The 22,856-nt window shown below is 59.5% G+C and overlaps 1 protein-coding gene across 1 annotated transcript; it reads left to right on the forward strand.

The window, feature by feature from the left end:
* On the forward strand, window positions 1–20,775 carry PPP5C (protein phosphatase 5 catalytic subunit). The gene is made up of 13 exons (XM_006067475.3): window positions 1–308; window positions 6,187–6,428; window positions 12,198–12,345; window positions 13,013–13,134; window positions 15,161–15,226; window positions 15,526–15,624; window positions 16,478–16,583; window positions 18,083–18,225; window positions 18,329–18,416; window positions 18,843–18,883; window positions 18,980–19,158; window positions 20,011–20,092; window positions 20,257–20,775. Exons 1-13 carry the CDS (start codon window positions 188–190, stop codon window positions 20,317–20,319), a joined length of 1,500 nt encoding a protein of 499 aa, XP_006067537.1. The 5' UTR covers window positions 1–187; the 3' UTR covers window positions 20,320–20,775.
* Window positions 20,776–22,856: the final 2,081 nt, after the last annotated feature.

The raw sequence follows: 22,856 nt of genomic DNA on the forward strand, positions 1-22,856 counted from the left end.
GTCTGGTCACCTTGTCCTCCGCGCGCTCTACGGCGAAAGGGCCCTGCGCAGGCGCGCGAAGGGAGCTTTCGGGGCCCGCGCTTTACGACACTTGTGCAACAGCGGCAGCGGCAAGTCGGCACTCCTTCGCGACGATTCGGCCGGGTGCCGCTGGAGGCCGTTGCCAGGGTGGGGGTCGCTTTGCGGCATGGCGATGGCGGAGGGCGAGCGGACTGAGTGTGCTGAGCCCCCCCGGGACGAGCCCCCGGCTGATGGCGCTCTGAAGAGGGCAGAGGAGCTCAAGACGCAGGCCAACGACTACTTCAAAGGTGCGCCCGCCCTGGAGGGAGTGAGGGAGGGTGGAGAGCAGCCCCAAGTCAAGGGGTGCCGGGCCCGCGCGGAACCATGGCAACGCGGAGCGGCAGCTTGGGCGCGGGGCAGGCACTACCAAGTGACCGGGCGTGGGGAGGGCGAGGATGGCGCTACCAAGGGGCGACAGAGGGGGCTCCGGAGAGAAGGGGTGATACCTGGAAGTGGCGAGCGGAGCGGGTGCTAAGTGGGGAGACCGAGGAGGGCGCTTCCAAGTGTGAAACGGGAGGGGGACCGGAATGGGAGCACCACCAAATGTGAGACCCCAGAGGTGTCAGCTTATGGCACGACCTGAAGAGGGCGCTACCAAGTCGTGACATGGGGCGGAGGAGTGATGGCGCTACCAAGTGGGGAGACTCCAAGTGGAGAGGCACCAAGTTGGGGGAAGGGGGGGAACTGTCCCGGTAGAGCAGGCGATCGTAGGCATGGGAAATAGATCATTAGATGGGAGGGCCAGGAAGGAGGAGATTTGAGGTTACTCCAGGAGAGGGAAGGTTCTCGGGGTAGAGGTGAGGCAATCCAAGACTAGTATGACTTAGGATCTTAGGAAAGTAGGGTGTGGGCGCACCCATTCATTCATTGATTCGGTCCGTTTATTGAGCATCCGCTGCGTGCTAAGGACTGTGGTTGACTTTAGGTACACAGCAGCAGGTGACACAGATGTGGCCCTGCCCTTAGGTAGTTTGTAATTTAGCAGGAGAATCAGACATTGAGCAAACACACAGAGAAATAATAAAATATTTAAAAGCTGTGATGATTCCTTTTGAAAACCCCCAACAGAGACATAGAGAATAAGGGGTGGAGGCCACGACCTTAGAGAGGTTGGGGAGGAAAAGGAAGGAGTGTCCCAGGTGGGTGGTGCTGCCTGTGCAAAGGCCCTGAGGTCGGAAATGAAAGGAGACTGGCTGGCTTGGCTGGAACTTTAACAAGTTAGCAGAGAAACAGATACAAGATAACCTTAGGACAGGGGCCACATATCTTAGGGTTTCATAAGTCACTGCACAGACCAGTTCAGATTTGACTCGACTCTCCCAGAGGGGCTCTTGAGTGGAGAGATGGACCAGCCTGGAACTCGCTAGTGAGGAATTTGGGCAGAATCAGCCTCTGGGTGGACCGCAACAGCCTATAGGAATGGAGGAGGTCACCTTGGAAGAGAAGGGGATTAGGGTAGAACCTCAAGGGATTCTAGTGGTTAGAACTGAAGAGGCTGCGTTGGAGTGGTCCTTGAGGTGGAAGGAAAATCAGGAAAGCTGAGAGAAAGGAGTGCTTCTGGAAGGAGGGGATGTGCCTGAGGTGGGATACTGCAAAAGCCAGCACCGAGCATTGATCGTTGGATTTGGCTCCGTAACGTGTTGGTGGTAGCCTTGACCCAAGCAGTTTCTAGGGGATGATGGGGCTGGTAGCCAGAGGGGAGGGCGCTGAAGAGTGAATGGGAAATGAGGAAGTGGAGACAGCCAGTGTTGACAGGGGTCTTGAGAATTTTGGTTCTATGGGGGAGTGGAGAAATTGGGGGTGGGGGGTGCTGCTTTTTTTTTTTTGAAGAGCAGAAGAGACTAAAACTATAGACCAATAGAGTTGATCCTGAAGGAGAGAGAGGAGGCCCATAGCAGAGGGCCATGGAGGTGGGGTGTGGCGTGGGAGGGATCTCGAGCCTTAGCAGAGAGCTAGCCTCTGGTGGGAAGGTCAGGTTAGACCGGAGCAGTGAGAAGGAGCTGGGACTGGTGAGAGGTGAGGCTGGAGGTAGACCTTGGAGGCGGGTCAGGGAGTGTGGATGTCATCGCGAGGGTGGCAGGAAGCCATGGGACATTTGAAGAGAGGAGCAACATGGGCTGCTTAGCAATGGAAGGGGATCCCCCAGTGGCCTTGCAGAGACCGGATCCAAGGGCAAGGCTGGAGACCCGGAAAGAGACTAGGATGGTGGACAGGTGAGTGGTGCCCACCGGGCCAGAGAGACAGAAGCCGACTCAAGAAGTGTTTCAGAGGGAGAGTGATAGCGGTCACCTGGAGAGAGGGAACCCCAGGAGGGAAGAGCGGGATGCCAAAGGCCCAGAGGTGAGCCGAGCACTGAGGAAGTGAGCGGGGCTGGAGCCTGAGAGGCCAGAGTTGATGGTGAGGCTGCAGGGGGAGCCTGAGCATCCCGCGTGGGGACTCTGAGGAGGCAGGGATGGTTCTGGGCGGGGAAAGGATGGGATTGGGTTTGCGGCTCTAGGAAGACCCCTCTGGAGGGGAAGGACTGGGGGCTGGAAGAGCTTGGGGGAGGCTGAGGCAGGACCCTGGACAGGAGAGGATGAAGGCCAGGCCAGGCAGAGACGGGCAGTCAGGATGGATGTGAAAGAAGAGATTTGAGAGACTTTCTGGAGGTTGACCTGACAGAACAAGGTGACTGCCTGGCTTTGAGGGTTGACAGATCAGGTGTCCCTGCCAGGGCCCAGTCTCTAGCATGGGGCAGCGTGGAAGGTGAGACTGCTCCTGAAATGGGGCTTGAGAAGAGCGGCAACATGGGGGCAGATGCTGAGATGAGGGGAGAATTCTGGGAAACAGTGGGCCTTCCGGAGGGGCTCCTTGCCCCCCCAGGACCTGGGTTCTGAGCTCTGGGAGACCTGAGACTGGGCAGGTAGCCAGCAGCGCTGGCACTGAGCTGGAATGGAGGGGGATGCCCCTCCTGGTCCAAGCCCCTTGCTGTCTGGCAGGCAGCTGTAGGCACAGGCCCCAGTCCCAGGGGTCAGGGGAATAACAATAAAAAGATTAATTACAGCTCGCCTTAATTGAGCCCCCGCGGGGGCCAGGTACACCACTTTGTCTAATCCTCCCCCGGGCGCTGGGAGGCAGGCAGGAGCGGCCCTGTTTGTTTTATAGAGGAAGCTGAGGCTCTGAGAAGTGAAACCGCTTGCTCAAGGTCAGAGTGTGCGAACAGCATGGCCCGGATATTCCCCTTCCTCACCACGTGCTTGGCTCCCACATTCAGAGTCCTTACCCACAGCCCTACCTGGAGCCGTCCTGGCCCCGGGGCGGTGAAGGGGGAGACGAGGGCCCCCAGGGGCTTGCAGGACCCTAGCTGGTTGACCCCTGGGAACTCAGGCCTGATCCAAAGGCCCCAGGGGGGAAGAGCCTGGTCCCTCGTGTCATTCACCCCTCTTCCCCTCTCTCTGAGCCTCATCGCCCCCCACCGCCTTCTGTATAAAGAGAGGGGTTCCGTTTAACCCCCAAGGAGGCCCCTGAGTCCAAGACTTCACGCGGTTAAGGGCTCAGGCTGCCCGGGTTCAAATCTTGTTTCTTTATCTTACCTGCCGTGTGACCCCTGGGAAGACCTTAACTTCTCTGTGCCTCACTTTTCTCGTCTCTAAAATGGGGCCTCCCTTAAGGGTTAAGTGCACTCATATTTGTAGAGCTGGGCTGGGATCTGGTGTCGGATAGCTGTGTGAAGCCCAGGCCCCTCCCGTTTCCTCTTTTCTAGTCTCTTCCCTTCAGTGAGTTGTTCAGTCAGTTCTTTTATGAGCATCTGCTGATCGCTTTCTCAGCTATAGCCACATTTCATCTGGGAGTTCTTTAACCCTCACAGCCAGCCCATGAGGCGGGACCGGTTGTGCTTCCCACATTTCAGATGAGCAAACTGAGGTTCAAAGAGGGGAGGCTATCTGTCCAGGATCTCATGGTCAGGATCCTTAGACCCTGATGTCAGGCTCCCCACCCCATGCCCAAAGGTACTCGGTAGGCACGCTGGCTGCCGGCCTCTGGAATCCGGCCAGGAGGCTGGAAGGAGTCCTCGAAGGTGTTGGCATTCCAGGGAGGGTCGGTCGGACTGCCTCGTTCCGCCCCGGCATGTTTCTGAGAAGTCCTGGGCCTGCCCTCCAGGGCTCACGGTCCTGGGGAGACACACCCATCACCTAACGGTGACTGCCCAGAGAGGGCAGACCTGAGAGAGTGGAGCCTTGGGGCGGGGGCCGCCCAGAAAGGTGCCTGACCCCGCCTGGGTGTCAAGGAAGGCTTCTCAAAGGAGGTGACATCCGAGCCATTTGAAAGGTTGCCAGACGTTAGCTGCGGAAGGGATCGTTGTTATATTGTCCTGGCACCTCCCAGCACCTGGCTTCCTTCCCTACTGTTGGTGTGTCCGTCTTTCTCTTTCTTTCCTACCTTCCTTCTTTCATTCATTCAGGAACCACTCATGGAGCTGGGAGTCCTCTTCCGTTCTTTTCTCCCGACTCCTCCTCCTCCGAGTCTCAGCCCCGGCATCCCCTCTGGGTGGCCCCAGCCACAACACTGCGGGTGTCATGGTCTGGGGGCGGTGATCCGTGTGCAGTGTGTCCGTCCCACCCTCCAGCTGGACCGTGAGCCCCTGGACAGCAGGCCGGGGTGGGCTGTGTCCTCAGACAGGGCCAGGGTCAGAATAAGACAGACAGTGCCCCTGCCCTTACAGGACTTAAGTTCACACCGGGAGGCTGGGCAGTAAGCAAACAACAACAAAGGAAAGACCTGTTTTCTCAGATGCCTCTGGGGAAAAGAACAGTGGGAGTTAGGGCAGGAGTTCTCATTTTAGGCTGAGGTTGGGAGGACTCTCTGAAACTTTAGCCCAGAGTGGGTACGTAAGTTGCCCCGGGACACACAGCTCGCTAGGAGCAGAGCGGGGATGGGGCCCAGGCTGCCTGCCCCCATGCCCATGTCTGCCCCATGCCGGTCTCCCCCAGAGGCCACCTGGTACGGAGGTTGAACGTGGGAGCCCACGGCACTTGGCCTGACTCGGAATCCCTGTCTGCCACTTGCCGGGTGATGTGGTTTCCCTCTTAGAGCCTCATCTGAAAAGTGGGGCTAACGCAGCTGTCCTCGGGGTGCCATGAGGGTTCAGTGCAGGGACCCGTGTGCCAAGAGCCCCACAAGGCACCTGGCACACCACGTCCCCCCAGGTCGGGCGCTCCCCCTGGCTTCGGTCTCCTGCCTGTCGAACAGCCACGTGGGCCAAGACAGCTCTGCAGATACAGACTGAGCGTCTGACCTTGAACGAGACCTCTGTGGCTTGCTTAGAGGGAGCACCAGACGGTGCTTGTGCCGTGGGGACATGCGGATGCCCCGGGTCGAGATGTAACGTGCAGGGCACAGCCGAGGCGCGTTTCAAATAAAATGGACTTTTCCCCTTGGCCAGATGTCACGTCCTGCCGCTGCACCCTGCTCTGGCTGCGGACTTCGGGATGCGTCCTGCCAGCCCGCCTGCCCTCACATCCTACCCTCCCCAGGCTCAGTCTGCCCCAGACACACCACCCTCTCGCTGGCGCTAGAACTCCGTGCTCTCCTCCCCAGTACCTTTGCACCTGCTGTTCCTTCTGTGGGGAATGCTCTTCCTCTGGTCTGGTTTATCGCTTCCTTTGAGTCTCTTTGATGTGTTGCCTTCCTGAGACCTAAGTAGGTCCCTTTTCTGTCCCCACTTCCTGTTTTACTGGAACCCCTCTTTGGGCTTGTATACTTGTTTTGGGGCTCAGGGCAGACTCAGAGTTGCTGATTACCATCTCAGGGCTGGCACTCACTAACATACCCTCTCCGGGGCACATTCAGAAGGCCCTCCGGAAGTCCTGGAGGAAGTGTTGCCCAGCTGGGGCCTTGGTGGGCGATGGTTGGGTGGGCAGGTATGTGGAAGTGATTTAGGGAGTTAGGGATTTGGGCTTGTGCTAGGGTGGGACAAGTCAGGAAGGGGAGCGGGCTGGAGAGACGTTTCTGAGCTCCATTCTGGGCCTGAGTTTCTCCATCTGTAAGTGGGGGGACTGGCCAGCACCCAGCCTAGGACCCCTGCTGGCTGGGGGTGGCACCCTTGCCTCATACCCACCTCCCCCACCCCCCGCTGCATCTTCACAGCCAAGGACTACGAGAACGCCATCAAGTTCTACAGCCAGGCCATCGAGCTGAACCCCAGCAACGCCATCTACTATGGCAACCGCAGCCTGGCCTACCTGCGCACCGAGTGCTACGGCTACGCGCTGGCCGACGCCACGCGGGCCGTCGAGATGGACAAGAAGTACATCAAGGGCTACTACCGCCGGGCCGCCAGCAACATGGCGCTGGGCAAGTTCCGGGCCGCCCTGCGTGACTACGAGACGGTGAGCAGGCCTGAACCGGGCTGGTGCTGGGGGCCAGGCGGGGCGGGCCGGGGCCTCCTCGTGCTTGGCCAGACCTGACGGGCAAGGCGTGAAGAGGCTGTGCGCACATTTACTCACCGCTCGCTCATCCAGCACATGCCAGCTGGGTTCACAGCCCAGCTTGACCTTGGGAGAGGGGCGAGGCCTCTCTGTGTGTTCTTCCCCATATCTGTGAAATGGTGAGGGGGGGGCAAAGACCTGCCTCTTGGGGTTGCCGTGAAGAGTAAACGAGCCTCTGCTTTTCAGGCATTTAGAACAGCACCCAGCGCGTAGTCGGCACATGTAATTAACTATCCTGATTATTGTTGTTATTACTGTTGGTGAACAAGAAGCACACAGCCCTCCTGGTGGAGCTTATAGTTTAGAGGAGGGCAAAAAAATGAAGCTGTCATTGGGAGGGCAAACAGCCATTGCAGGTGAGGATGTGGGCGTGGGAGAAAGAGAACAGGGCGAGATGCTGTAGAGGCACAGCACACGGGGATGTGTTTTGATGAGGTGACGAGGGAGGGGACCCAGAGGACAGCAGGGACCGGCCAGGTCACTCACTCATCCACCGCTCCCGCTGCTGTCACTGCTCTGGTCGTGATAGGGGAAGGCCTCACAGAGCATGCCTGCGTGCCAGGCTCGTCCCCTCCCCTTCACGTCAGCCGGCTGAGTGACTTGTGTGGCAGCCCTGTGAGGCGGGAACTATGGTTACCCCCATTGTACAGATGGGGAGACTGAGGCCCAGGAGGCTCAAGGCCCGCCCACCTGCATGCAGCAGGCAAGCAGTGGAGCTGGGGTCTAAACACAGGCAGCCCAGCCTCTGGCCGGCGTCTTCCCCCATCCAGAGAGTTGCTCCTTGAGAGCGGGGGTTCTCTTTGTTCTGGGACGCTCCCTGGGACGGTGGTTGGCACCCAGCAGGGGCTTAGTGTTTGTTGAATGAATGATTGTCGTGCCCCCCCTTACACGCGCACACAACCTCACTGCCTCCTTTCATTTTCTCCGTCACACGCTCTGAGCAGCTTCTGTTGTGTCAGGCAGGACAACACGGGAGGCCGAAAGCTGCGGGCTGCGGTTGGAGGGGGCAGGTCACACGGCCGGGGCAGGCTGCTGGCCGCCGGCCCAGAGAGGAGGGCGGCCTTCAGTGCAGGTTCGCGCCGAGCCCTGGGCCAGGGCACCTGTGGCAGGGCAGGCAGGGCAGAGGCAGGGAGGAGGAGAAGATTTAGAGCCCGGGAGGTGGAGTGGAGGCGGGGGCTGGGATGACCCCCCAGGAGGATGGAGGAAGGAGCTGCAAAGCGGGGTCCAGACAAGCTTGGGCTCCCCGGCTGTTCTCCAGCCGGTCCCCTGCCTGGGCCCGGGGTGTCCTCATTTGGAGGTGGTGCCGAGAGGCGTAGCCACCTCCCGGGTGGCTGTCGGGTGCTGCTGAAGTGGTGTGAGAACAGGTCACGGGGCCTGGAGGGCTCAGTAATGAGTAACTCAGGAGGGCAGTTGGAGTGGGTGGGGGCAGGTCTCCAAAGCGGGGGAGGGGCTGGGGACAGAAGGGAAGGGGCAGAAAATGAGAGGAGCCCCAAGTGCAGATCTGCACGGGGTCTGCCTTCCTGGGTTGCAGGGCCATCTCCCCAAGGCCCGGAATGGAGGTTTTCTCACTGCTCTGACCCAGCCTGGGGCCTCGCAGCGCGTACTCCTGGAGTCTGAGATGGTCACTTCCAGCCATCTCGCGGGCATACACAGCTTTATCCCGGCCTTGCGGGATTTGTAGGGGCCGGGTCACGGCCACTTTCCCTTTGGAGGCTCTGCCAGCAGCCCTGGGGACCCCCTGCATGAGCCTGAGGTCCTTGCCAGCCTGGACCACCCACCTGCCTGCAGGCTGTCCTTTCTGACATGTTTCATCAGACTCTGGGTGCAGGGCAGAGGGGCCAGCCTCGGGGGGGTCCCCATGCAGGCTGTACTTCCGGAGCCATTGTGTGGTGACACGCTAGGGATTTGCGGAGCATGGGCCCAGACCCCTCTTCAGTCTTGGCACCGCTGGAGGTGGAACCAAGACACGACCTTGGTTAGACAGCATCACATGGCCTGGCCCTCAGGTGAAGGGCCTTTCCTTTCTCAGCCTCAGTTTCCTCGTCTGCACGCTCACTGCGGGCCCAGCTCTGTTGTGAGCGCTTTACGTGCTTTGTACATGAAGGAAAACGGATTTACCATTTTACAGCACGGAAACTGAGGTCTAGAGAGATGATATCCCTCCTCCAAGGTCGCCCAGCAGAGACGAGAGACGTGAACCCAGAGTCCATGCTTGTAATGCTCAGTGGGCTGTTTGAGACCAGTACTTCTGTCTTCTTCAGATAGACTAGAGAAGTCAGCAGTTCAGTTTGGAGGAAGTACACATATGTGTGTGTGTACGAATATTTTTCATTTATGTGAATACAGGTGTGTATTAGGTGTGAATTCTTACCTTGAGTCATGGTCTCCAGTCTGCAGGCCACTTGTGCAGGGGCTGGATTCACCAGCTCCACGGTCAGAACGCCAGGCTGTGAGCTGTGTGGCTCTGAGCGCTTTGGATCTCCTGCCTCGGTGGCCTTGTGAGGACTCAGCGAGAGTAGGGCCCCCACTCAGGGCACTTTCTGGCTGTGCTTTCTCTTGGGGGTGTCTGGGAAGAGCCCACGGCCCCCCAGGAAGGGCTGTGTGCAGACACAGGGCCTTGTTAGGGGCTGGGGGCTCGGGGGTGTCTCCACTCTGCTCCACCTCCAGGGCAGGAGCTGATCGCCCCTCTCCAGGTCCGTGTTGAATCCCCCCACCAACGCCTCTCCCTCATCTCCAAGTTCATTCTTTCAGGGGGACCCTGGCTCCAGGATTCCCTGCCCCTTTATGGGTCCTCTTCTCACAAGATTCCACCTGTGTTCTGTCCTGTCTGCAGCTGGAGCTCAGACAGTCACGAGGGCCCAGGCTGGGTCCGGGGGACTCCGTCTCTACTCCCTACCTGCCCCCGGGACTTCCTGGGTTTGGAGGGTTTGCAGTCCCATGTGGTGCCACTGGAGGTTTTACTGCGGAAACAGGAGTGAGCGTGGTTACCAGGCGCCACCCAGACTTGCTGGGGACGTCCTGTTGCGTGGAGCGTGTGCTCTGGGTCACCTTCCTGAACTCTACAGAGCTCCCGTTTCCCAGATACATGCTGGCCCCGTGGCATCATGTGGGGGTCACAAGCCCGTGCTACCATATCATCGGTCTGAGTCCCTGGACTTACTGCCCGGGAATACTCGTGGCTGAAACCACTTTGTAAAAACAGCTGTTTATTCTGCGAGCGTTGTGGTTTCACATGCAGGTGTAAGGAGTAAGGCAGAGACCCCACCGCCCCTCTCCCCCAGCGACATGCCTGGCATCGCTGTCACAGGATGCCGACCGGACACAGCCCAGACCCCACTTGCTGTGAGATCCCTCTTCTTAAAGAGAAGTCCAGCATTCAGTTCTGAGCCAACAGGCCTCGGGGCCTCCCCCCACTGCAAGGCCTGGAGGCAGGCCTGGAGGCCTGGCCCCAGAGCCTGCTCGTAAGACCCGGACCTGCATCGTGTCCCTGGAAGGCGTGTCGGGGGCTGTGGGGACCTTGGCAGTAGGTGGGGAGGGGTCCCGTCCGAGCGTGTGCGGTGGGACCAGGATCTTCAGCAGAGAGAGAGTGGAATCCTAGCTTCCTGGGTCAGTGACTTCACCTCTCCCAGCCTCAGTTTCCCTGTCTGTCCGTGAGGTGGAGCTGTGATGACATCACAGAGAGCTGCTCTGAGGAGAAAGTGAGCGAGGTCGTGGCTTACAGCCTCAGGCACAGAGAAAGCTTAGCTGTGCGCTGCTACTGCTCCGTTCCTTTGTTCCTGGGCTCATCAGTGTTTGCTTCCGGCTGCACCCCGGCCCTCGAGCTCTCTGAAAAGAGGGCGCTGGCTCAGAGGAAATGCTTAGTGGGGCATCCGCCCACTCGGGGCGCTCCTTACACCTGGGACACAGCCTCAGCCCTGCCCTCGTGGCCACGGCCACCTTCCACTGGGGAGGTAGACCCGACTCCTGCGGTGCTCAGGGCTGGGGTGGGGCGATGAGGGAGCCCAGGGCCCTGTGGGAGCCCACGGCGGGTGCCCGGCCCAGCCTGGGAGATAGAGGGCGGGGGCGGGGGGCTGAGACCTGGAGGAGGAGGAGGCAGGGCTGGAGAGTCACTGAGGGTGGACGTGAGGTGTTCTGGGCCAGGGGGTACCAGCCTGCAGGTGAGAGGGGGCTGGCACATTTGGGGACTTGTGGCTTTGGTCTGGCTGGTTCGCGCTGGGCAAGCAGGGAACGCAGAGGGCTGGGCAGGCCCTTGTGGGCCAGGCGGAGCCGCAATTTGGATTTCATCCTGGGCCGTGGACTCCTAACCTCTGCTTGTTGGGAAGGACTCCAGGGACTGTCGGGGCCACCTCTCTCCCAAGCCTTGCGCCACACCCCACTGCAGGTGGAGGCACCTGGCAGGGCGCCTTGGCCCAAGCCTGCCCTGACCCGGCTTCCTGCCCCCACACCTGGTCTGCACACCCGTTCTCGGGGGTGAGCCACACTGACCCTCGGGGTTCATCAGCAAACACCTTTGCCCCGGCTTCTGATGCAGCCAGGCTTTCCACCAGGGTGCATTCGCTGCCTGGCACCCCCGTTTTCTGTGCTGTGGCACAGGGCTGTGGGAGCCCACTCCTGGGGAGGCCAACGGGGGGGGGGGGGGCAGGTCAGGCAGGGTCCACTGATAATTACAGGAAGAGTTACAGGTAACTGAGGCTCAGAGGGGTGAATTCATTTGCCCAAGGTCACCCAGCACATAAGTGGCAGAGTTGGGGTCTGAATGCAGCCCCCGCTCCCTCTGGACTTGGGGGATCAGAGTCTGTAGGAAGCGAGACGGAAGGTAGGGGGAGGGGAGGGGACGGGCTCCTCTTCCTGGGACCTGAGTGTGTCCCATGGCCAAGCGCCCAGTGCTTCCTGCATACGATCCCATGTCATGGACGCGGCAGCCTGTGAAAGGGGCCGTGGGCGGCCTGTGCTGCTGCACGCCCTTAACAAGTGTTTGCTCGTTCCATCCTCCTGGCAGCCTCGGGGTTCATGCTCTGTCGCCTCCACCTTTCTCAGGAGGGAACCAAGGGAGCTTACTGGTCCTGGGTCTCTGGCCCGAGGTTGACCCCAGGCGCCTGACCACCAGGTGCCGGCGGCTGCCCGCAGAGCTCGGGCTGCATGCCAGGCCCGTGCTGGTTCCTGATCTTCCCCAACAGCCTGTCACCTCCCCCACCTCAGATATGAGACAACTGAGACTCCGGGTCATCCAGCCAGTCATTGCCTCTTTGGTTGAGTCGGGCTGTAAACCATGACCTTGGATCCAGCTCACGGGGACCTCTCAGCCCCTCTGGTTCCAGCGAGGAAGCTGGAGCAGGGCCAGTTTTATTTTGATGATGGTCAGAGCTGCAGTGTATTAAGGAGCATCTGAATGGGTTAATACGTTTTCCCTCTCGGCAGCCCTGTGTGGGCAGCTGTCGCGCCCAGTTTGGGGACACAGAAACCAAGACCTAGACGGGGAGCGAGTCCAGGCTTGCACCCCTTCTCCACGGGACTGGGTGCTCTGCTCAGTGTCCGTGGAGCCCTGGGCCAGGCCAGCCAAGGGCAGTCATGGTTCCCCCGCCTCCCAGTGACCCCTCTGCCCCGCGCCTCACCTGGGGGCTGATGACTCTTTCCTTCCTTCTGTCCTCTCTTGCCCACCTTGCGTACCAGGTGGTGAAGGTGAAGCCACATGACAAGGATGCCAAGATGAAGTACCAGGAGTGCAACAAGATCGTGAAGCAGAAGGCCTTCGAGCGGGCCATTGCGGGCGACGAGCACAAGCGCTCCGTCGTGGACTCGCTCGACATCGAGAGCATGAGTGAGTCGGGCCTGGGTGCCCGCTGTGCCTGGCCCAGAGCCTTCCTCGTCCTTGCCCGGGCCCTGCGTTGCTGTTCATGCTGGGCGCCTCTGGTCCCTGCGCCCCCACGCTGTCTGTGCTCCTGGAGACCCCGCCGTCCAGACTGGGGGCTGGAGGTCCTGGGTGTGGGCGAGCTTCCTTGCTATATCCATCCCGCAGTTGCACCACCCATCATGGGCCTGATTTGTCCCTAGGTCCTCTGGGCACTCAGAGGCGTCTGTCATTCATTCCACGGATGATTATTGGGTCCCTACTGGGTGCCCCCATTGTGGGCACTGGGGATACAGCTGTGACCCGCACAGCCCCTGCCCCGTGGAGCGGGTGTCCTAGTGGGGAGAGAGGACGGATAGTCAGTTCACGCATTAAATGCTAGCGGATCAAGTCCGGGGGAGAGGCTGCCAGAGAGGGGGTGCCCTGTAGGCGGGAGGTCAGGGAGAGGGCCTGTGAGCCCACCTGAGCAGAAGGGGCCGGCTGAGAGAGGCCCCGGCCAGGGAGCGGAGTCTTCAGCCCATCCCCTCTCAACCTGTGTGTCTAGCGCCGAGCCTGCCCCGTGCCTGGGGGCCAGGCCCCACTTCCCATCCTGACAGTGGCCGCGGCCCCTGACTCTCCTCCCCCCTTCACACGCCAGCCATCGAGGATGAGTACAGTGGGCCCAAGCTGGAGGACGGCAGGGTGACAATCACCTTCATGAAGGAGCTCATGCAGTGGTACAAGGACCAGAAGAAGCTGCACCGGAAGTGCGCCTACCAGGTAGCGCCCCCCAGAGCCCGGGACCCGGGGTAGCCTCAAGGCGCTGGCCCGGCCTGAACCCCACCACCGCGGGGGCGCAGGAGCAGGGCGGTCCCGCTGGCCGGCACTTGCTGAGCCCACGGTGTGCCGGGCACCCTGCAGATGAATTCTTCATCTCCAGCATTTCCATCGGTTACTTTTTTAATAGCTTTCGTCTCTCGGCCCCATATGTTCATGCATGTCATTTACCTTTTCTGTGAGATCCTTCAACACATTTTCCACACAGTTATTTTAAAGTCTCTGTCTAGATCTCCCACCATCTGGGTCATCTCTGGGTCCGCTTCTGTTTGTCTGCTCTTCCTGTCTTAGCGCTTTTTTCTCGTGGGCCAGACACTTTGTGTAGAAGCACAGTAGCGATGGAGACAGATACTTTCCTGCAGACACGGGCAGGCCCTGCTCTGTTGGGCTGCCAGAGTGAGGGGCTGTGTCCGTCCCCACTGCAGTTCAGGGGCAGCTCGAGTTGGAGCTGGCTTCAGATGTGTCCAGAGGGGAGCCAGGACTCCCTGGGGGCGGAGCTCGGGATCTTCACCCTGGCGGAATCCCAGGGATGCCTGTACGCTCTCAGGTCTCCAGCTCACGGAGCTGTAGGAAAGCGCTCTGATGTTCAGCCCTGCTGCCGGCTGCTGGGGTGTCTGCGGGGCGCTCTGCTCTCAGTCTCGCCCCCATGTTTGTGCCTCGGGTGGCTCCTGCCCACCATGTCGCCTCGCGCCCTCTGTGTGGCCATGGGAAAGGATGCGCAGGCCTGGGCGGAGGCCTCTGCCTCGGGGCCCCCAGGCTCTGGCGCGCCCGCTCCCCTCTCAGCCTGGCCCTCCTGCTGCACCGCTGGGGGGTGGGGGGGGGGGAGCACAGCCACCGCCGCTCTCCCAGGGAAGAGCTGGTCGCCTCCCTGTCTTGTAGTTTGACTCATTTAGGTTCCTTTGAGTCCTCACTATGAGATGTTTCAGCGTGTTCTTTGTTTTTTCTTTTTTCTTCTTGTTTCTTGGCTTGTTTCCATCATTAAGGCAACAGTGACAATCTTTTGTAACTTTCTACATTCTGACCGGAAGTGGATACCTCCTGCTTTTCTTTGTTAGCACTGTTTTCCCAGCTTTTCACTTAGCAAATTGTTGAACCCACAGAAAAGTCAAAAGACCAGGACAGTTAACGTCCATAGCCCCTTCACTTAGTCACCAGTTATTAAGGTATTGACACTTCGTTTTATCTTTCTATGTATATGCATGTGTACACACATGCAGTATTTTCTTTTTTTCCTTTTTCCTGAACCATTTGAGAATAAGTTGCACCATAACCTGTGTCCCCTAACAACAGGACATTCTACTGCATGACTATAGTCGTTCCCACCTTGGAAATTCGGTGGCGAGAGAATAACACTGGCTGACCCAGACGGCCCGCAGGCCGGCTGCTGCTGCCCACATGGCCAGGTGTGCACGCCGCTGCCGAGTCCGTCTTCAGTCCGCAAGGACTAGTACTGTGTGTTTCCAGGCTGATGGTTTAGCTTTCCCCAGTTTTTTCCCCCAAACATCCTTTTTAGCTGTTCTTTTTTTTTTCTAATCCAGAATCCATTGAGGGATCAATGATTGCGTATGGTCTGCTGTTTTACTTTTTTGTTCATTTAGAGCAGCCTCATGCCTTTTGGGGAGATTTTTGTGCCTTTGACACTTCGATGTTTGCAAGCCAGCTATTCTCTTAAACGTTCTGTATCTGGATTCATCCCACGTGGTTCTGCCTGATGCTGATCGTTTTAAGAGAAACGGAGAATCTGGGTTTTCCCATGAAATAGTCCTGATGTTTTAATACTGCATAGCCCACTCAGGTCACAGGCTCTGTTCCCAGCGGGCACGTGCTTGGCTAGGCCTCCCCTGCCCCTCCCTCCCCTCTCCCCTCCCCTCCACCCAGCAGCATCTCTTGGCCAGTCTGGTCTCCCCGGGGCTGGGGTGGGCGGCTGGCCCTCCAGCGGGCCCCACTCACAGCCTGCCCTGCCTTTCAGATTCTAGTACAGGTCAAAGAGGTCCTCTCCAAGCTGAGCACGCTCGTGGAGACCACACTCAAAGAGGTGCGTGCTGGGGCGGTGTGCGGGCGGGCGGGCAGCTCCCTGGCTGGGGAGGGCCCACGGAGCTCAGAAACTCACAAACCCCCCCTCAACCTCCTCCCCAACCCCTGGCTTGGTCTCCCTTCCTCCCACCCTGTGTCTCTCCTGTCCCTCTCCTCCCCTCTGCATTTCGTGCTCCCCGCCTGTGTCTGTTGCATGGTTCTTCTCACTCCACTGTGACCTCTCACCCCTCCTCTCCCCTCTGCCCCCTCCACACGTCTCTCTCTGGGCCCCTCCCTCTCCGGCGGCCTCTTTTCTTCCAGACAGAGAAGATTACAGTGTGCGGGGACACCCACGGCCAGTTCTATGACCTCCTGAACATATTTGAGCTCAACGGTTTACCCTCGGAGACCAACCCCTACGTATCCTTCCTCAGAAGGGCCAGTCCCTCCTCCCCGGCCTCTCCTCCCAAGGGTGGAGTACAGGAGGGAGAGGACTCCCTGCCTGAACCTGAGAAGGGAGAGGCCTGATGAGCACCCCGGCCCCAAGCCGGGCTGGAGCAGCTGCCGGCCTTGCACTCCAGGCTCCAGGGCCAGACAGGCCTGGGCTGGTGCGTGGCTGCTGTGACCTGGGCATGAGGCCAGTGCGTCCGAGCCCTGGCTTCTCCTCGTCTTGAAACGGGGCTGGATGTGTGTCTTGCTGCAGAGCGCGTACGTGAGGGTGGGGCAGCCCTGCCCACGCCTGGCTTCCCTCTTGGCCGTGCCCTTTTCCGGCTATGTGACTTGGGCAGGTCTCTTCACCTCTCAGTTCCTCAGGTTTGTCGTTTGTAAAATGGATCTGCCTCATCAGGCTACTGAGACGGGTAGCGTGTTCATACCTGTGATGAACACAGGCTCGGGGGTCCCGGTCCTCATTGTATAAGTATTTGCTCATGTTAGGATAATTGTTCCATGAATGGCCACTGGGCGGGGCTACCAGGCCCATGTACCGATTGCCCTGTGGCTTTGGGCCTGTATTGGGGGGAGAGCTGAAGCCAGCTAACTGCCTAGGGTCTTTCCCTCTGCCGTCAGTTTCCCTAAGAAGCAGGCAAGATTGGGGACCTTGGTACCTCCTGAGGCTCAGAGGGGCCAAACTACTGGGTCAGACCCAAAAAGTGAGGAGAGCCCAGGTGCCCCGAGCCCTGCTGGCGTTCTTGGCCCCAGGGTAGTGCCAACAGGAGCAGGGTTGGAGGGGCTGGGGAGGGAGCACTCCCTCTTGTTTTCCTTAGCAGGGCAGATATTTAATGGCGACTTTGTGGACCGTGGCTCCTTCTCCGTAGAAGTGATCCTCACCCTTTTTGGCTTTAAGCTCTTGTACCCAGATCACTTTCACTTACTTCGAGGTGAGCTGGGGGGTCGGCGTGGGGTCTGGGGTCAGCGCGGGGCCCTGGGCAGGGCATGTGCGGGATAGTGATTGCAGGCGTGTTTGTTTTGTGTCTTCACTGAGACCATGCACGGGGCCGCCCTGGCAGGTTGGGCAGGTTGGGCACTGGGCACCAGCATGGCGTTAGTGGAGTTCTGTGGGCCCCGGTGAGGACTTTGGTCATGGGGGGCCTCTGAGCAGAGGAGGGTCAGGGGCCATCTCTGGTATTAATAGAACCTTGTGGGCCTCCGTGTGGGGAACAGACCAAGGGCTGAGAGAGGGAGCAGGGAGACTGGTGGTAGCTGGACCCAGGTGGGAACAGTGGTTGGATGCGGACTCGCTTTTTGAGTAGAGCCTGAGTGCCTGCTGGTGGGCTGGATGCAGATGTGAGAGAAAGAAGGGGTTGGAGGGGGACACTCCCGAGTTTTGGCTGGAGCATCTGGAGAGCTGCTGCCACTGAGAAACTTGGGGGGTGACGGGAAGAGCAGAGTATAGGCTGGAAGGTGGGGAGCTTGGATCTGGATGTGGCTGTGAGGCGGAGAGGAGATGTCTAGGAGGCCTCCGGGGGCTATAAAGTGGGGTTCCTCAGCGTACATGTGGCGTTGAGCTGGGTCAGCTCACCAGGGAGTGAGGACCGAGGGGAGACTCTGCCTGCCGAGAAGGGGGACAGTGCAGAGGAGAGGAGCGGAGGAGAAGCGGGATGGAGTAGGGGCAGGGGCTGGACTGGGGGCTCTGAGACGCACGAGGCGGTCCAGTGGCAGAGACTCCACACTCGCAATGCAGAGGGCCCAGGTTCAATCCCCGGTCAGGGGACAGCCGTGCTGATGCCCCCGGGTTCACGTCCAGGTTCAAGGAGTTCTCGCAGTGCTCCTGGCACGTGGCACAGATCCCATGAGCGCCTACTGCCGGCCTCCTTGGAGGAGGCGGCGCAGAGCTGGACTCAAACAGTCCGGACTCGGCAGTTGTGGGGGACCTGGCTGCTCCCTGGCCTCCTCCGGCCCCAGAGGGAGGAGGACGGTTTCTGGTGGGAAGGTAGACGCCCAGGCACGGGGCTGGCCCACGGCAGGCACTGCAGGGGCGCCTTTCTTCCGCTCCAAAACCCCCCCTTTGCTTGATGCTTCTAGCATGATAAGTGTGGCTGGTCCTTTAAGAAGGAATCCAAGTCTCAAGGGGACAAGGGACGTGCCTCTGGTCACTTAGGGTTGGGACCAGGGCTGGACCCATGGTGATCAGGGCCAGCCTAGGCCTTGTGACCACACACCTGTGGATCTTCTCGGCCCGTCCGCCCCTCTAGACAGAGGACTGAGAACAGCGTCTCCACCTCGTGGGGTTGCTGGGAAGGACCCGCGAGCTGCTGCGTGAATGCCACTGGCTGGGGCTTCCGGGTGGTCCTTCTCGGCCTCGACTGGGGTCTGAGCTGGAGGGCGCCCCGCCCAGCAGCAGGATGCTGAGGTTTCTCTTCATGCTGCTGTCGGCCAGGCAACCATGAGACGGACAACATGAACCAGATCTATGGCTTCGAGGGGGAGGTGAAGGCCAAGTACACAGCCCAGATGTACGAGCTCTTCAGCGAGGTGTTCGAGTGGCTCCCGCTGGCCCAGTGCATCAATGGCAAAGTGCTGGTGAGGCAGGCTCCCCGACCCGGCCGCCACACGAGGCTGCGAGGCAGAGGGTGGGGGTGTGGCCGGCCCCTCCCCTCATACTGCTGTCCCCCCTGAACCCCAGATCATGCACGGGGGCTTGTTCAGTGAAGACGGCGTCACCCTGGATGACATCAGGAAGATCGAGCGGAGTCGGCAGCCCCCAGATTCAGGTGACCGGGTGGCTGGGGACAGCCTCACCTTCCTGTCCTGCATGTTGGATCCGTGCACCTCCCTCATGGGGCGGTGCTGGCCAGGGAGCAGGAGTGTCTGCAGCCGTCATTTATTTAACTCCCTCCAGGGACCTCCCGGGCAGTCCAGTGGTTCGGACTCCATGCTTCCACTGCAGAGGGCCAGGTTCCATCCCTGGTCGGGGAATTACAATCCGGTGTGCTGCGAGGTGCAGCCGGGAAAAAAAAATAAACTTAAAAAAAAAATACTCCTTCCAGCTTTGGGGGTCATACAGATTGAATGGGGTCTCACGGGGAGGTTGGCGGGGAGGCCCGTGGTGGCCCAGAACCCCGCCTCAGGTGCCCTGTGACCTCCGTGGAGGGTGGCATCCTCGCCCAGCCCCTGACGCTCATCTCTCTCCCCTCCAGGTCCCATGTGCGACCTGCTCTGGTCCGACCCGCAGCCGCAGGTCAGTCTGCCTGGGGCTGTGGTTGGCAGGTTCGGGCTGTGGGCAGGGCGGGCAGGGCAGGGGGTAGTAGATGCCTTGAGCTGCGTGTCTCCCCAGAACGGGCGCTCGGTCAGCAAGCGGGGCGTGAGCTGCCAGTTCGGGCCCGACGTCACTAAGGCCTTCCTGGAGGAGAACAAGCTGGATTACATCATCCGCAGCCACGAGGTCAAGGCCGAGGGCTACGAGGTGGCGCACGGCGGCCGCTGCGTCACCGTCTTCTCTGCCCCCAACTACTGGTGCGTCCCCACCCCTGCCCGCTGGGCTGCTCTTCGCAGCCCACTGGTTTTCTTTTCTTTTCTTTTCTTTTTAACGTTTCATGGTAGAAAATTCCAGAGATACATCAGAAATTGTAATGAACACCCACATACCCGTCACCCAGGTTCAACAATTACCGACTCTCACCCCACCCCCGCCCTCACCGTGGGCTCTTGGGAAGCTAACCCCACGCGTCCTGTCTTCCGCCCGGTGATGGCTCAGGGCGTTTCTGAAGGAAGGAGCTCTTCTGTACGTAACTGTGATGACCACTGTCAGTCCTTCAGGTCGCCTGAACCCCGCCAGGGCTCCCTTTCCCCACGTAGCCCTCCTCAGTGTCTCTTTCCAGTTGATTGCTTCCAAGCAGGACCCGTGGTCCGCGAGTTTGAGTTCCCCGTCCGTCTTGCCCTCCTCCGCTTTGCTCGTGTTTGGTTGAAGAAGCCAGAGTCTCCCATGCTCTGGACAAGACCAGAGACCGAGTCCATCCCAGCTGGCCGGTCACCACGCTCCTCTGTGCCCCGTGTTGCCTGGTGGTTAGAGCCAGGGTGTGGTTGGATCTGGGACTGTGTTTTGGCCTGAGCCCTGCCTCCACCCTCTGCCCCTGCTGGCACTGCTCCCCGGGCCTGCTCCTCCTGGCACCCGGCCCCCGCCAGGCTCTCTCTCCTTCATCCCTACTCCTCTTTCTGGGCTCCCAGGGCCCCTCTCCACCTCGATTCCTCTCTCCTGACATCTGTGTCCCTGTCTCTCTGTCCAGGACCCTTCTCCCTGCGCGTTCATCCCTCAGCCCCTCCCAGCCTCTGACTGACCACACGGCCCCTCTGCTCTTATCCCCACAGCGACCAGATGGGGAACAAAGCCGCCTACATCCACCTCCGGGGCTCTGACCTGCGGCCCCAGTTCCACCAGTTCACAGCAGTGGTGAGTCTGCCCCCAAGCCTGGGCCAGAGCGGAGAGCCGTTCTGGGGGCGGGAGAGTGGGCAGTGGGGGCTGGTTTCTGCCTCTGGTGCTCCGAGGACCCCCTCCTGCCCCAGCCCCACTGCTGGCCCGTTTCTGTGTCTGACCCTGTGCCTCTGGTTTTGCAGCCTCACCCCGACGTCAAGCCCATGGCCTACGCCAGCACGCTGCTGCAGTTAGGGATGATGTGAGGCCCGCGTGGCAGGGCCCTGCTCCCCATCGACCCCAGGCCCAGCCCAGGGCAACGTTGGACCCCCTTTTACTTTGTAAAGTTTGTATTTATTCCCCTTTAGGTTTGCAGAGGGGGTGGGGGGCTGGCCAGATGGTCTGCTCCCCCGACAAAGAAGACGGAGGTGGAGAGGCTGAGGGTGGGGCGCCGACCGGGCATTCTGGAGGAAGGCCAGCACAGCCGTGGGGGGGCGGGGCCCAGAGGCTTCCCCGCCCCCCTTACTTGCATGGCCCCTCCCCTGCTAAAGCAATAGGGCCCCGCCATAGGAAGACCCCTGGAAGGAGGGTCGTCAGGGAGGCCTCACCTGCACCCCCCTCCTGGCAGCCCCAGGGTGGGGCTCGGCTGGGGCGCACCCCCTTCCCCAGCTATTTTATGTCTGTAATTAAACATGTTAAAATAAAGTCATTATTGTAAGTCAGCTCGTCTCAAACAGTGGGGCCTCGGGAGCTGCTAGCATTGGGCTGACCACTTCATAGGGGACCTGGACGGATACCATGAAGTCCTACCCCCTCGCCTCTCATCTCCCTGGAGCTGGACAGGCCCGTCCTGGGGCCACTTGGCCAAGCAGCCCCTGTGTCTGCCACCTGGGACAGAGAACCCCATCCACAGTTCACGTGTGGGCAGGAGCCCCGAGCCCTCATCTCTCACCAGCAAGTGTTCACTGAGGCTGCTCAGGTCAGCCTTGCCCTCGCCCAACCCCTCTCAGGGAAGGCCAGCCTCGGTTCTCACCTCACACAATGAAGTAGATGTCTCCCCCCGCCAAAGGAGACTGAAGGTGTTTTCTGCCCCTTTCCCTTTTATTCTCCATTGGCGGTTAATAGTGAACCCCTTCTACATTTCAGTTTTTAAGTCTGAGCTCTAAATGAGGCGCCTTCAGTCCTGATTCCGTGGGGCATTCAGAATAGCCTTGCGGGTCGGTCCACTTCTCCAAAGCCAGCCTGGTGGCTGTGAACCAGTGGGTGTGAGTCACCTCCCTGGGGGAGCGCGCGGTCTTGAGGAAAATAAGCACAAAGTCCCCGTGCGCTGATTGCATTTGCTCCTCAGTTCTGAGGGCCCTCTGGACCTGCAGGTGGAGTTGCGGCAGGTGAGACCCCAGAGGGGGACCCTCTTGCCACTCCATTTCAGGCGTCCCTAGTCCCACCTTTGTGTCAAACCGTTTGCTAGAAGAACTCAGGCAGAACTCAAAAGAGCTGTTCTGTGCATGCTTACAGATTATCACAGCAAGAGAAAAAAGGCAGCAAAGAGAAGAGACACGTGGGCAGAGAAAGAGCGGGCATGGGCTTCTGGTGTCTCTGCCAGGGGAGTCGGACAGCACTGACTTCTCCCAGCAACAAGGTGACGACAGGGAAGGCCGCCCAGGCCTTGCTTCTCAGGATCTTGACTGCAGTTGGTCACGTGGCTGACCTTAATCTCCAGAGAGATTAACTGATGCCGTGGGGCCCAGTGTCCCCAGCATAGATCTTGGGAAAGTATAGGCCACCCAGAGGGGAAAAAAAAGACCCTCATCAGGGAGGATGTTCCTCAGACTTAGAGGGCCCCCTTGACCAGACCTTTCTTTGAGCGAGATCAATCCTTTGTTGCACTGCAAACCCGGAAGCTCACTGGCTCTAAACACAGGGATATATCCATCTTTCTCTTTGCCATGGGTTGACAAGGCCGGGCCACACAGTTCTCCCTCGAGTTCTTCTGGCAGGTGTGGTCAGTGGCCTCGGGCTGGACTCGCCACAAGACTGGCCTGGCTGGTGGTCCAGGTGGGCTCACTCCAGTGCCTGGTGGCTGGGAACTGTCACCGGAGCGCCCACGCCCAGCTGCCCTGTGCCCACCAAGGAGCTCCCTGAACCTCATGACCTGGTCTCAGAAGTCCCCACGCGTCCCTTCCCCCATATGGTGTCCGTGGAGCAAGTCACTTAGGCCAACCCAGATGTAAGGGCCCGGGCAACAGATGACAAACCTCCCCAGGGCACTGCCTGCCACACAGGGCCTCACCAAGGCCCATGCTGACGGCACTTTCAGAGGAAGCTTTTTATTTTTTGTTGCTTATTTTTTAAAGCACTTAAAAGTTTATTCATTTTTATTTTTGGCTGTGCTGGGTCTTCGTTACTGCACACGGGCCTTCTCTAGTTGCGGCGATCCAGGCCTACTCTGTAGTTGGGGCTCCTCTCTAGTTGCGGTGCGTGAGCTTCTCATTGTGGCCGCTTCCCGTCTTGCTTCTCGGGCGCCCAGGCTTCCGTAGTTGCGGCTGCCAGGCTCAGTAGTTGTGGCACCCGGGGTTAGTTGCTCTGAGGCATGTGGGAGTTTCCAGGATCAGGGATGGAACCACTGTCTCCTACATTGGCAGGCTCACTGTGCCACTAGGGGAGCCCTAGAGGAAGTTTTTAAATCATTCACTTCAATTTCTTTCTTTTTTTTTATGCTGACCATTTTTTAAAGTCCTTATTGAATTTGTTACAGTGTTGTTTCTGTTTTATGGTTTGCTTTTCTGGCCTTGAGCCATGTGGA

This window comes from Bubalus bubalis, chromosome 18 (genome assembly GCF_019923935.1).
Source record: "Bubalus bubalis isolate 160015118507 breed Murrah chromosome 18, NDDB_SH_1, whole genome shotgun sequence".
In the NCBI taxonomy this organism is placed as follows: Eukaryota; Metazoa; Chordata; class Mammalia; order Artiodactyla; family Bovidae; genus Bubalus; species Bubalus bubalis.

Excerpts from the sequence above, each read along its gene's own strand:
- PPP5C (XM_006067475.3), top strand. The coding sequence starts at position 188 with ATGGCGATGGCGGAGGGCGAGCGGACTGAGTGTGCTGAGCCCCCCCGG. Across the intron at positions 12,346-13,012 it reads GCTCGACATCGAGAGCATGA|CCATCGAGGATGAGTACAGT; the intron begins GTGAGTCGGGCC and ends TTCACACGCCAG. Across the intron at positions 16,584-18,082 it reads TCACTTTCACTTACTTCGAG|GCAACCATGAGACGGACAAC; the intron begins GTGAGCTGGGGG and ends GCTGTCGGCCAG.